Below are 14,470 nucleotides of genomic sequence, written 5' to 3'. Positions count from 1 at the left end.
TTAAATTGTGATCGCAAATTTTTTATCTTTTTGTACGAGAGAATGTGTGATTGTGTTCATTGTATCCTGTTTTAATAATTTGTTTTTTTTTATGATAATTTAAATAATTAATATCAGTTGTTTATTTATACAATTGTTCTAACCTGCGATAAATGTGAATGAAGTAATATCTAATTAAAAAGTTAAAATTAATTGTAAATAATGTAATCATAATAAAATACATAAACAAAAATATTTTAGAACTTTGATTACTAATTTGACCTTTTTTTTTCTTTTTCTTCAGAATGTGTGTTTTTTAGGAAAAGTATTGGGTACTGAGAGTTAATCTGCTAACTTTTGACAATTTAAAATTAATACTTTTTTGAGTAAAAATATATTTTTTGTCTCTAAAATTTGGCCAAAGTTCTAAAAATATTCCTAAATTTTATTTTATTTTAATTTTATCCCAAAAATTTTTTATTTGCATCAAATATACCTTGACGGCTAAATTTTCAAAAAATTTAAGACTAATCTAACAATAATGCATGAAAATTATCCTTGATTTGCTTGTGTTAAGGGTTATTCTTATGAAATTGTTGTTGAATTGGTCTTTAAATTTTTTGAAAGATTAGCCATTAGGGATATATTTGATGCAAATCGAAAATTTTTGGGACAAAATTGAAACAAAATAAAACTTAGAGGTATTTTTGAAACTTTTATCAAATTTTAAGGACAAAAAATATACTTTATCCTTAAAAATTTTAAATTATTTTAATAAATTTGAATTTGAGAAAAAGACATTAATGAGAAATTTGAATAATAAGAATTGTGTTGAGTAACTGCCCATAAGGTTACTGTGATCAGCCTCCTCTTCCTCCTAGACCTACGATCGCAACCCACACCTCTTTAGGTGCTGCAGTCATTACGGTACTTGCGCCGTTGCGGTATCACCAAAACACCTCCATTAGCAGACACATCCAATACAAAAAAGACACCTCCATAACCACAAAAAGACACAGACGCATCTAAAAAAAGCCTCCAAAAAAGACACGGTCGTCAGAAGACACAAGAATAGAGGGAGAAGAACCTGCACGACGCGTCTTGGAGGCGATGCTGGTTGCGGCTGTGCCGGCGAGTTGGTGCGTGGCGCAGCGACGGACCACTTGGGATGGTTCGTGGGGTGGGTAACGTTGTCTTCAACGAAGAGGAGATACGGCCGATGGCTTCGTCGCCTTTCTTGCATGGTCACTCGGGTTGTCGTCGCCAGCGTCTTGTAGCGGATCGATGCTCGGGTCGAGGCTGCCGGTGTGGTTGTGCAAAGGTTGATGGCGCGGGGGCTCTCTTTGGTAATGGTTCTGGTTGTCGTCTCTGACGTCTTGTCGCGGGGGGATGCTCGTCGGCACCGGTAAGGGGCGGAACCGCAGCTATCTAGAATTTGTGGGCACTGTGAGTGAGATGGGAAAGGAGAGGGAGAGGGGGGATACGGCGCAGCTGCTTAGGTTAGGATTAAGTTGGGATGATTTTTTTTATGTTAGTGGGTTTTGGGCTCAATCCAATAAGAGTTGGCAGAAGTTGGCAGATTCTATGTTGGTTAACTAGCGGGATTATTCCTTTTATTAGTGGAGGTGAGATGTTGAATCTTGTATCTGTTGTTTCATCAGTAATTAGTGACGATAAATATTGTTAATCTACCTGTTCAGGATTGCACAATGTAAGATCAATTTTCCAAAACTTCTTTAGCTACTCGTTGATGATGGCTGAAAAGACTACGGTAAATGCAGTCGGACTCAGGATTTTGATAGGACAACAATCTTTGTTGTTCTTATCACTCATCAATGGCGAAGAAGACACATGTCATCATATAAAAATATCGAGATATTCTTACTAGATAATAATAATAATAATCTGGTGCCAAAAAAATATTCGTATAGAGAAATAAAAATGAAGACAAAAACTTTTAAAGAAAAATTAGGTAAAGGTGGTTTTGTTTCTGTATACAAAGGGAAGTTACGTAGTGAATCTTTTGTAGCAATAAAGATGTTAGATACATCTAAATCAGATGGACAAGATTTCATTAGTGAAATAACAACCATCGAAAGAATTTACCATATAAATGTGGTGAGACTGGTTGGATTTTGTGTCGAAGGATCAAAGCGTGCTCTAGGGTGTAATTTTATGCCTAATGGTTCCCTTGATAAATATATTCTCTATAAAGAAGAAAACATTTTCTTAAGTTATGAGAAAATATATGAGATATCATTGGGAATTGCTAGAGATATTTGTTACCTTCATGAAGGGCGTGACAAGAAAATTTTGCACTTCGACTTTAAACCACATAATATTCCTCAAGATGAAAATTTTATCCGAAAAATTTCTAATTTTGGATTAGCAAAATTATATCCTAGAGATAATAGCATTGTCACTTTAACAGATAGAAGAGGGACAATTGGATATACTGCACCCGAATTGTCTTACAAAAATATCGGAGGAGTCTCATACAAGGCTGATATATATAGTTTTGAAATGTTGTTGATGGAAATGGCAAACAGAAGGAAGAATTTGAATCTGCACGCAGAGAATTCAAGCAGCACGTTCTTTCCTACCTAGATTTATAATCAATTCAGCAACAGCGGAGATATAGAATTGAACAATATCACAGAGAATAAAAAGAACATATATAATAAGATGATAATTGTTACACTATGGTGTATCCAGCTAAAACCCCACGTATACAATGCAAACGGTTAAGCTACCAACACTGACTTGTGAAGAGATTGAAGCTCACAGTAGATCTTTTATCTGGGGGTCTACGAATGAGAAGAAGAAGCCCCATCTTGTTAAGTGGGAGCAGGTTTGCCAACCAAAGGTTAATGGGGGTTTAGGCATACGGAGGATGAGTAAGAATAATGAAGCTTTTCTCATGAATCTCAGGTGGGGAATATTGACTCTTCCTAATGCGCTATGGGTTAAAGTGTTACGTAGTAAATACATGAGAGAGGAAGTTGGTGTTCCTCAGCCCGTCGCCAAAAGTGGTGATTCGCCTCTTTGGAAAGGAATTTGCAAGGTGTTGGATTCTTAAAGAAAGGAAACGTCCTTCAATGAAACAAGTTGTGGATATGCTTGAACGAGAAGCTGAAGACCTAACAATGCCTCCAAAGCCTTCCTTGTATCCAGGTGGCAAAGAAGAACTTGATTTAAAGCTAGACCAAACATCAACATCACATTATGACTCAGAATGTACCAACAGTAATATATCAAAGATTCAGAAAAGCTTTTAGTATTCTAGTTGTAAAAGCTTTTAGTTTATAGTAACCTACTTCAATTGTTTATTAATTTATTACTCATCATTCTCCTTCTTCATTAAGTATTTGCACTTAGTGAAGTTTAAAATTATTTTAAACTTAATAAACAAGTGCAAATACTTAGTGAAGAAAGAGAATGATGAGTAATAAATTAATAAACAATTGAAGTAGGTTACTATAAACTAAAAGCTTTTACAACTAGAATACTAAAAGCTTTTCTCAATCTTTGATATATTACTGTTGGCACATTCTGAGTCATAATGTGATGTTGATGTTTGGTCTAGCTTTAAATCAAGTTCTTCGCCACCTGGTTACAAGGAAGGCTTTGGAGGCATTGTTAGGTCTTCAGCTTCTCGTTCAAGCATCTCCACAACTTGTTTCATTGAAGGACGTTCACAGGGTTTTAGCTGGATACACCATAGTGCAACAATTATCATCTTATATATGTTCTTCTCATTCTCTGTGATATTGTCCAATTCTATATCTCCACTGTTGCTGAATTGATTATAAATCTAGGTAGGAAAGAATGTGCTGCTTGAATTCTCTGCGTGCAGATTCAAATTCTTCCTTTTGTTTGCCATTTCCATCAACAATATTCCAAAACTATATATATCAACCTTGTACGAGACTCCTCCGATATTTTTGTAAGACAATTCGGGTGAAGTGTATCCAATTGCCCCTCTTCTATCTGTCAAACTGACAATGCTATTATCTCTAGGATATAATTTTGCTAATCCAAGATCAGAAATTTTTGGGATAAAATTTTCATCTTGAAGAATATTATGTGGTTTAATGTCGAAGTGCAAAATTTGCATGTCACACCCTTCATGAAGGTAACAAATACCTCTAGCAATTCCCAATGATATCTCATATATTTTCTCATAACTTCAAAAAATATTTTCTTCTTTAGTGAGAATATATTTATCAAGGGAACTATTAGGCATGAAATCACACACTAGAGCACGTTATGATCTTTCGACACAATCCAACCAATCTCACCACATTTATATGGTGAATTCTTCCAATGGTCATTATTTCACAAAAGAAATCTTGTTCACTAGATTTAGATGTATCTAATATCTTTACTCCTACAAAAGGTCCACTGCGTAGCTTTCCTTTGTATACAGAACCAAAACCACCTTTACCTAATTTTTCTTTAAAATTTTTTGTCATCATTTTTATTTCTCTATACGAATATTTTATTGGCACCAGATTATTATTATTTTGTAAGAATATCTCGACATTCTCATATGATGATATGTGTCTTATTCGCCATTAACAAATGATAAGAACAACAAAGATTATTGTTCCTATCAAAACCCTGAGTCCGAATGTATTTACTGTGGTCTTTCCAGCCATCATCAATGAGTAGTCAAAGGAGCTTTGGGGAATTGATCTGAAATTGTATATTTCTGAACAGGTAGATTAACAGTCATTATCGTCACTAATTACTAATGAAAATGAAAAAAAAATAGTTGAAACAATAAATAAAGGTAAATTCTACCCAATCTTCCCTAAAATAATATGTAATTTACTCTTTATGATGTGATAATATTTTAAGCTAATAACTAACTATATTTATAACTTGAGTTACTTTAATTTAATTAGGGTTAATATTTTAACTATAATAAAACTATTTTATAATTATTTTAATAAATTTGAGTTTCAAAAAATGACATTAATGAAAAAATTGAGTAATAAGGATTGTGTTGAGTGACACAAGGTCACTGTGATCAGCATCCTCTTCCTCCTAGACCCACGATCGCAACCCACCCCTCATTAGGTGTTGTGGTCATTATGGTACTTGCGTCGTCGCCGTATCACCGAAGACACCTCCATTAGCACACATCCAATACAAAAAAAACACCTCCATAACCACAAAATGACATAGACGCATCCAAAAAAATACCTCCAAAAAAGATACCTCCAAAAAAGACACAGTCGTGAGAAGACATGGCAACAGAGGGGGAAGAACCTGCACGACGCGTCTTGGAGGCGGTGCTGGTTTCGACTGTGCCGGCGTGTTGGTGCGCAGCGCAGCGACGGACCAATTGAGATGGTTCGCGGGATGGGTAACGTTGTCTTCAACGGAGAGGAGTCACGGCCGATGGCTTCGTCGTCTTCCTTGCACGGTGACTCGGGTTGTCGTCGCTTGCGTCTTATAGCGGATCGATGCTCAAGTCGAGGCTACCAGTGTGGTTGTGCGAAGGTTGATGGTGCACAAAGTTCTCTTCGGTAATGAGTCTGGTTGTCGTCTCCGACGTCTTGTCGCGAAGGGATGCTCGTCCTCACCAGTAGGGGGGCGGTGGCGCAGCTGTTTAGAATTTGTGGGCACTATGTGTAAGATGGGAGAGGAGAGGGAGAGGGGTTGCGGCGCAGCTGCTTAAGTTAGGATTAAGTTGGGATGATATTTTTTATGTTAGTGAATTTTGGGCCCAATCCAATAAGAGTTGGAAGATTCTATGTTGGTTACTTAGCGGAATTGTTCCTTTTATTAGTGGAGGTGAGATGTTGAATCTTGTATCTGTTGTTTCAGCTATTTTCTTTTCTTCACTTTCATCAGTAATTAGTGACGATAACGGTTGTTAACCAACCTGTTTAGGATTGCACAATTTTTCCGGAGCTCCTTTGGCTACTCGTTGATGATGGCTGGAAAGACCACGGTAAATGCAGTTGGACTCAGGATTATGATAGGATAACAATCTTTGTTGTTCTTATCGCTCATTAATGGCGAAGAAGACACATATTATCAAATAAAAAATATCGAGATATTCTTACTAGATAATAATAACCTGGTGCCAAAAAAATATTCGTATAGAGAAATAAAAATGATGACAAAAATTTTTAAAGAAAAATTAGGTAAAGGTGGTTTTGGTTTTGTATACAAAGGAAAGTTACGCAGTGAATCTTTTGTAGCAATAAAGATGTTAGATACATCTAAATCTGATGGACAAGATTTCATTAGTGAAATAACAACCATTAAAAGAATTTACCATATAAATGTGGTGAGACTGGTTGGATTTTGTGTTGAAAGATCAAAGCGTGCTCTAGGGTGTGATTTCATGCCTAATGGTTTCCTTGATAAATATATTTTCTCTAAAGAAGACATTTTTTTTAAGTTATGAGAAAATATATGAGATATCATTGGGAATTGCTAGAGGTATTTCTTACCTTCATGAAGGGTGTGACATGCAAATTTTGCACTTCGACATTAAACCACATAATATTCTTTTAGATGAAAATTTTAACTAAAAAATTTCTGATTTTGGATTAGTAAAATTATATCCTAGAAATAATAGCATTGTCAGTTTGACCGATAGAAGAGGGACAATTGGATACACTGCACCCGAATTATTTTACAACAATATCGGGGGAGTCTCGTACAAGGCTGATGTATATAGTTTTGGAATGTTGTTAATGAAAATGGTAAATAGAAGGAAGAATTTGAATCTGCATGCAGAAAATTCAAGCAGCGCATTCTTTCCTACATGGATTTCTAATCAATTCAGCAACAGCGAAGATATAGAATTGGACAATATCACAGAGAATGAGAAGAACATATATAAGAAGATGATAATTGTTGTACTATGGTGTATCCAGCTATAACTCTGTGATCGTCCTTCAATGAAATAAGTTGCGGAGATGTTTGAAGGAAAAGCAGAAGACCTAACAATGCCTCCAAAGCCTTCCTTGTATCTAGGCGACGAAGAAGAACTTGATTTAAAGCTAGAACAAACATCAACATCACATTATGACTCAGAATGTGCCAACAGTAATATATTAGAGATTGAGGAAATTAGTGTTCTAAATTGTAAAAGCTTTTAGTATATAGTAACTTACTTCAATTGTTTATTAAGTTATTACTCATCATTCTCCTTCTTTACTAAGTATTTGCACTTAGTGAAGTTTAAAATTATTTTAAACTTAATAAAGAAGTGCAAATTCTTAGTGAAGAAGGACAATAATGAGTAATAAATTAATAAACAACTGAAGTAGGTTACTGTATACTAAAAGCTTTTACAACTAGAATACTAAAAGCTTTTCCCAATCTTCGATATATTACTTTTGGCACATTCTGAGTCATAATGTGATGTTGATGTTTGGTCTAGCTTTAAATCAAGTTCTTCTTCGCCACCTGGATACAAGGAAGGCTTTGGAGGCATTGTTAGGTCTTCAGCTTCTCGTTCAAGCATCTCCACAACTTGTTTCATTAAAGGACGATCACAGGGTTTTAGCTGGATACACCATAGTGCAACAATTATCATCTTTTTATATATGTTCTTCTCATTCTCTGTGATATTGTCCAATTCTATATCTCCGCTATTGCTGAATTGATTATAAATCTAGGTAGAAAAGAATGTGCTGCTTGAATTCTCTGCGAGCAGATTCAAATTCTTCCTTCTGTTTGCCATTTCCATCAACAACATTCCAAAACTATATATATCAGCCTTGTACGAGACTCCTCCGATATTGTTGTAAAACAATTCGGGTGCAGTGTATCTAATTGTCCCTCTTCTATCCGTCAAACTAACAATGCTATTATCTCTAGGATATAATTTTGCTAATCCAAAATCAGAAACTTTTTGGATAAAATTTTCATCTAGAAGAATATTATGTGGTTTAATGTCGAAGTGCAAAATTTACATGTCACACCCTTCATGAAGGTAAGAAATACCTCTAGCGATTCCCAAATGATATCTCATATATTTTCTCATAACTTAAAAAAATATTTTCTTCTTTAGAGAGAATATATTTATCAAGGGAACCATTAGGCTTGAAATCACACACTAGAGCACGTTTTGATCCTTCGACACAAAATGCAACCAATCTCACCACATTTATATGGTGAATTCTTCTGATGGTCATTATTTCACTAAAGAAATCCTGTTCTTTAGATTTAGATGTATCTAATATCTTTACTGCTACAAAAGATCCACTGTGTAGCTTTCATTTGTATACAGAACCAAAACCACCTTTACCTAATTTTTCTTTAAAATTTTTTGTCATCATTTTTATTTCTCTATACGTATATTTTATTGGCTCCAGATTATTATTATTTTGTAAGAATATCTCGATACTCTCATATGATGACATGTGTCTTCTTCGCCATTGACAAATGATAGGAACAACAAAGATAATTGTTCCTATCAAAACCCTGAGTCTGAATGCATTTACTGTGGTCTTTCCAGCCATCATCAATGAGTAGTCAAAGGAGCTTCGGGAAATTGATCTGAATTTGTCGTCGCTAGCGTCTTGTAGCGGATCGATGCTCAAGTCGAGGCTGCCGGTGTGGTTGTACGAAGATTGACGGCGCGCAGAGCTCTCTTCGGTAATGAGTCTGGTTGTCGTCTCCGACGTCTTGTCACCGGGGGACGCTCGTCCACACTGTTAGGCGATGGCGCAGTTGTTTAGGATTTGTGGGCACTATGTGTAAGATGGGAGAGGAGAGGGAGAGGGTGCGGCATAGCTACTTAGGTTAGGATTAAGTTGGGATGATATTTTTTATGTTAGTGGATTTTGGGCCCAGTCCAATAAGAGTTGGCAGGAGTTGGCAGATTCTATGTTGGTTACCTAGCGGAATTGTTCCTTTTGTTAGTGGAGGTGAGATGTTGAATCTTGTATCTGGTTTCAGCTATTTTCTTTTCTTCAATTTCATCAGTAATTAGTAACGATAAATGTTGTTAACCTACCTGTTCAGGATTGCACAATTTAAGATCAATTTTTCGGAGCTTCTTTGGCTACTCGTTGATGACGGCTGGAAAGACCCCGGTAAACGCAGTCAGACTCAAGATTTTGATAGTACAACAATCTTTGTTTTTCTTATCACTCATTAATGGCGAAGAAAACACATATCATCATATTAAAATATCGAGATATTCTTACTAGGTAATAATAATCTGGTGCCAAAAAAATATTCGTATAGAGAAAAAAAATGATGACAAAAAATAAAAAAAAATTAGGTAAAGGTGGTTTTGGTTTTGTACACAAAGGGAAGTTACGCAGTGAATCTTTTGTAGCAATAAAGATGTTATATACATCTAAATCTGATGGACAAGATTTCATTAGTGAAATAACAACCATTGAAAGAATTTACCATATAAATGTGGTGAGACTGGTTGGATTTTGTGTCGAAGGATCAAAGCGTGCTCTAGGGTGTGATTTCATGCTTAATGGTTTCCTTGAAACATATATTTTCTCTAAAGAAGAAAACATTTTTTTAAGTTATGAGAAAATATATGAGATATCATTGGGAATTGCTAGAGGTATTTCTTATCTTCATGAAGGGTGTGATATGCAAATTTTGCACTTTGACATTAAACCACATAATATTCTTCTAGATGAAAATTTTTTTCCAAAAATTTCTGATTTTGGATTAGCAAAATTATATCCTAGAGATAATAGTATTGTCAGTTTGACCGATAGAAGAGGGACAATTGGATACACTGCACCCGAATTATTTTACAACAACATCGGGGGAGTCTCGTACAAGGCTGATGTATATAGTTTTAGAATGTTGTTAATGAAAATGGCAAATAGAAGGAAGAATTTGAATCCGCATGCAGAGAATTCAAGCAGCGCATTCTTTCCTACCTGGATTTATAATCAATTCAGCAACAACGAAGATATAGAATTGGACAATATCACAGATAATGAGAAGAACATATATAAGAAGATGATAATTGTTGTACTACGATGTATCCAGCTAAAACTCTGTGATCGTCCTTCAATAAAACAAGTTGTGGAGATGCTTGAAGGAAAAGCAGAAGACCTAACAATGCCTCCAAAGCCTTCCTTGTATCCAGGCGACGAATAAGAACTTGATTTAAAGCTAGAACAAACATCAACATCACATTATGACTCAGAATGTGCCAATAGTAATATATCAGAGATTGAGAAAATTAGTATTCTAATTGTAAAAGCTTTTAGTATACAGTAACTTACTTCAATTGTTTATTAAGTTATTACTTATCATTCTCCTTCTTTACTAAGTATTTGCACTTAGTGAAGTTTAAAATTATTTTAAACTTAATAAACAAATGCAAATACTTAGTGAAGAAGGAGTACAATGAGTAATAAATTAATAAACAATTGAAGTAGGTTACTGTATACTAAAATCTTTTACAACTAGAATACTTAAAGCTTTTCTCAATCTTTGATATATTACTGTTGGCACATTCTGAGTCATAATGTGATGTTGATGTTTGGTCTAGCTTTATATCAAGTTCTTCTTCGCCACCTGGATACAAGGAAGGCTTTGGAGGCATTGTTAGGTCTTCAGATTCTCCTTCAAGCATCTCCACAACTTGTTTCATTGAAGGACGATTACAGAATTTTAGCTGGATACACCATAGTGCAACAATTATCATCTTCTTATATATAACCTCTCATTCTCTGTGATATTGTCCAATTCTATATATTCATTGTTGCTGAATTGATTATAAATTTAGGTTGGAAAGAATGTGCTGCTTGAATTCTCTGCATGTAGATTCAAATTCTTCCTTCTGTTTGCCATTTCCATCAACAACATTCCAAAACTATATATATCAGCCTTGTACGAGACTCCTCCGATATTGTTGTAAAATAATTTGGGTGCAGTGTATCCAATTGTCCCTCTTCTATCCATCAAACTGACAATGCTATTATCTCTAGGATATAATTTTGATAATCCAAAGTCAGAAACTTTTGGGATAAAATTTTCATCTAAAAGAATGTTATGTGGTTTAATGTCGAAGTGCAAAATTTGCATGTCACACCCTTCATGAAGGTAAGAAATACCTCTAGTGATTTCCAATGATATCTCATATATTTTTTCATAATTTAAAAAAAATATTTTCTTCTTCAGAGAGAATATATTTATCAAGGGAACTATTAGGCATAAAATCATACACTAGAGCACATTTTGATCCTTCGACACAAAATTCAACCAATCTCACCACATTTATATGGTGAATTCTTCCGATGGCCATTATTTCACTAAAGAAATCTTGTTCACTAGATTTAGATGTATCTAATATCTTTATTGCTACAAAAAGTCCACTGCGTAGCTTTCTTTTGTATACAGAACCAAAATCACATTTACCTAATTTTTCTTTAAAAAATTTTTGTCATCATTTTTATTTCTCTATACGAATATTTTATTGGCACCAGATTATTATTATTTTTTTGTAAGAATATCTCGATATTCTCATATGATGACATGTGTCTTCTTCTCCATTGATAAATGATAAGAACAACAAAAATTATTGTTCCTATCAAAATTCTAAGTCCGAATGCATTTACTCTGGTCTTTTCAGCCATCATCAATGAGTAGTCAAAGGAGCTTCAGGGAATTGATATGAAATTGTGCATTCCTGAACAAGTAGATTAACAATCATTATCGTCACTAATTACTGATGAAAATAAAAAAAAATAGTTGAAACAATAAATAAAAATAAATTCTACCAAATCTTCTCTAAAATAATATGTAATTTATTCTTTATGATGTGTTAATCATATAATTTTGCATACTAACATTGATATAATATTATTTCAGGTATATATTTTGCAGGCATCAAAGGAGAGTGTTAAGTTATTTTTTAATAGATTTAAATTATTTATTGTTTATTGGAGAATTTTGTGCATTAAAATTCTCTAATAATTTGTTGTTCATTTTGAGTTGATTTTGATATGTTCTTACTTCACAGTAAAAAAAACATATAAAAATTTATTAGTGGGTTTAAATATTATCAGGTTATTTATAGTTACATTGAGTATATACATGTGATTTATTGAATAAAGTAGTTTACTAAAATAGATCTATTAAATATACTAAAACTGGGTTTTCTCCTCTAAAATTGAGTTTTTTTTCCCTAAAACTGGATTTTTTTCTACTAATGAAAGTAAGGTGTCAACTTCTCATGAATTTATTTTCTCTCCAAAATAAAACTTCTATTCTCTAACTTTATATCCTTATAATTATTAACTTTGTTCAAAAAAGTTGGGGAGGGTCAAAGCCTATACTTCCCCTCCTCCCCCTTTAGATCCGTCTCTAGCAGTTGCCATAATTGTAGATTTAACAGTGTTGACAATTTGAGAATCGTGATTCTTTAAGTTATTTTTCTACCTAAACAATTCTCCAATACAAATTAGGATGTTATACATGACATGCAAAATCAATGTGATTGAATAACTAAACAGATACATACGATTAACTATGAATCGTTTTCTCTTAAAAACATCCAACCACTTTCGACGCAGAAAGATTAGCGATGCTGATGAGGACTAATGCGACGAGGAGTAGGACGAAGCGAGGCTGTGGACTGAGCGGCGAGGAGGAAGGCGATGCCAAGGACGAGCGAGGCGGACGACGGGGTTGCAGAAGAATGGCGAAGCGGACGAACGGCGCTGGGATGACGCGGCGGCGCCGAGGAGGACGGCAGTACGGACGAATAATCACACGGACGAATTAAAATCTTCAATTTTAATGAATTCATATCTTTATAAGTGTATTTAAATGATAAAAACATACAAAAAATGAAATTTTTATATAATTAAAAATACATTTAGGCAGTTATATAAATTAGGTCTTCTCTTGAATTGTGATTTCTCGTCACTTTTTTTTGGTCAGGCTCTTGTCTTTACTCTTTACTAGACCAAGGTTTTGAGTTGGACCTCCAAACATAGTAGTTAGTATTCTCATGGGCTTGTAATTGTAATGTCTTTGAATTTTTATTTCGGCCCAACTATATTCAGTACAACAAAAACAAAAAAAAGAGAAATAGAGAATATTTTGTTGTGGAAACACCCTCATTAATGAAATTTTTGGGAGATATTATTAAGTTGCCCCTTGATATATTCGAAAATTTATATATAATCTTTCATAGTTTAGGGGAAAAAAATGGATATTTAGTATATATTGATAAGATTGGTAAAGCTTTTAAATTTTATATACAAAAGCTTTGACGTATCTTTCCTAAAAGTAACGTTTTAGTGTTTTACATACAACACAACTTCAATAAAGTAAAACAAATTAGTTTAAAATTAAATTGTAGCTAAAATATTTAAAATATTAATTATCATATAATATCGTCAATTATATAGAATAATTATACAAATAAAAAATTTTGACAATGAATTTTAAAATTTTCTCAAAAATACAATAAATATTTATAAAACAACGTTATGCTATTTATGATAACTAATGCTATATGAATAACCTTTTTCTGTACAACTAAGGGTTAAAAAGTTTTTATATTTGCATTGGCTAATGACTCAATATATTTCTAATGTAAATATAAAAAAATTTTAGTCCCTATTTATACCTAACTTTGAGACTCATTAAGATATTTGTTGACTATTTTGGCTTATAACTAATGTTTAAGTGATTGCACGATTTGAAATTTTGAATATATAAATATGATGCTCTTTTCCAATAATTTGTTTCAGAGTTCAATGCATACTGTTTGTTCCGTTGAACTTACTCAAACTCTAATTGATTCATGTGATCCCAACATTATTTTAAGTACAAATCATAAGTCAGGCTATTATTTTTGGAATTTTGGGCCAGTGGCCATGCTATATAGAAACAGACAAAGGGTTCATTACTTCATTTCGTTTGCACATACTGTTCTTTCAAAAGAATATATTGGAGGTCAAAAACTCAAAATTTTAGGATATGTATATATAAAGGTGAAAATTCAGGTGCAGTCTAACTTCACATGAAATTGACAGTTAAAAACTGTTAAATAATTTAAATAATTTGATTAAATTTTTATTTAATTGATTCTTAATTATCAACTTTACATAAAATTGATTGCAACTAAATTTTCACCGTATAAAAAAAAATGCTTTGACGAGTCAGTTGTGCTATTGTTAATTTCTAACATGCAATGATTATTAGCAATAGAAGAATTAAGTAGTTCATTTTGTCAACCATAAACGTCATTGTCATAGCTATAATTTTAGGATTAGGACCATTGTATTAGATCAAAATTGTTAGTTCTTGATTACTTTAAATCTTATCAAGGAATTATATATAGTCTAATAGTCTATTACCACTAATTTAAGCAGTCTACATTTATAGTAGATAATGTAGGTGTATATTTGTATGACCATAATATTAAGAAGACAAAAATAAAAATGTTAAAATTTGTCTTATTTAATTTTTATTAATTATTATAAAATTAAATAAAAAATTATAACTTTTTTTA

General features: G+C 33.3%; 1 protein-coding gene and 4 pseudogenes across 1 annotated transcript in view; 2 read left to right on the top strand and 3 right to left on the bottom strand.

The window, feature by feature from the left end:
- The window catches only part of LOC107638586 (rust resistance kinase Lr10-like), a 16,968-nt gene extending 6,843 nt beyond the window's left edge, over positions 1-10,125 (top strand). The window contains exon 4 of the mRNA XM_021120561.1: positions 8,980-10,125. Within this exon, the coding sequence (XP_020976220.1) occupies positions 9,214-10,095 (882 nt within the window). The 5' untranslated portion in view covers positions 8,980-9,213 and the 3' untranslated portion in view covers positions 10,096-10,125. The remainder of the gene's footprint in view (positions 1-8,979) is intronic.
- Positions 974-4,886, bottom strand: LOC110270861 (annotated as a pseudogene).
- On the bottom strand, positions 5,180-8,503 carry LOC110270860 (annotated as a pseudogene).
- Positions 6,085-8,374, top strand: LOC107635883 (annotated as a pseudogene).
- On the bottom strand, positions 10,358-11,766 carry LOC107638583 (annotated as a pseudogene).

Source organism: Arachis ipaensis, chromosome B04 (assembly GCF_000816755.2).
Source record: "Arachis ipaensis cultivar K30076 chromosome B04, Araip1.1, whole genome shotgun sequence".
Lineage (NCBI taxonomy): Eukaryota > Viridiplantae > Streptophyta > Magnoliopsida > Fabales > Fabaceae > Arachis > Arachis ipaensis.
Note: the sequence above shows the minus strand (reverse complement) of the source record. Positions and strands in the feature narration are given on the sequence as shown.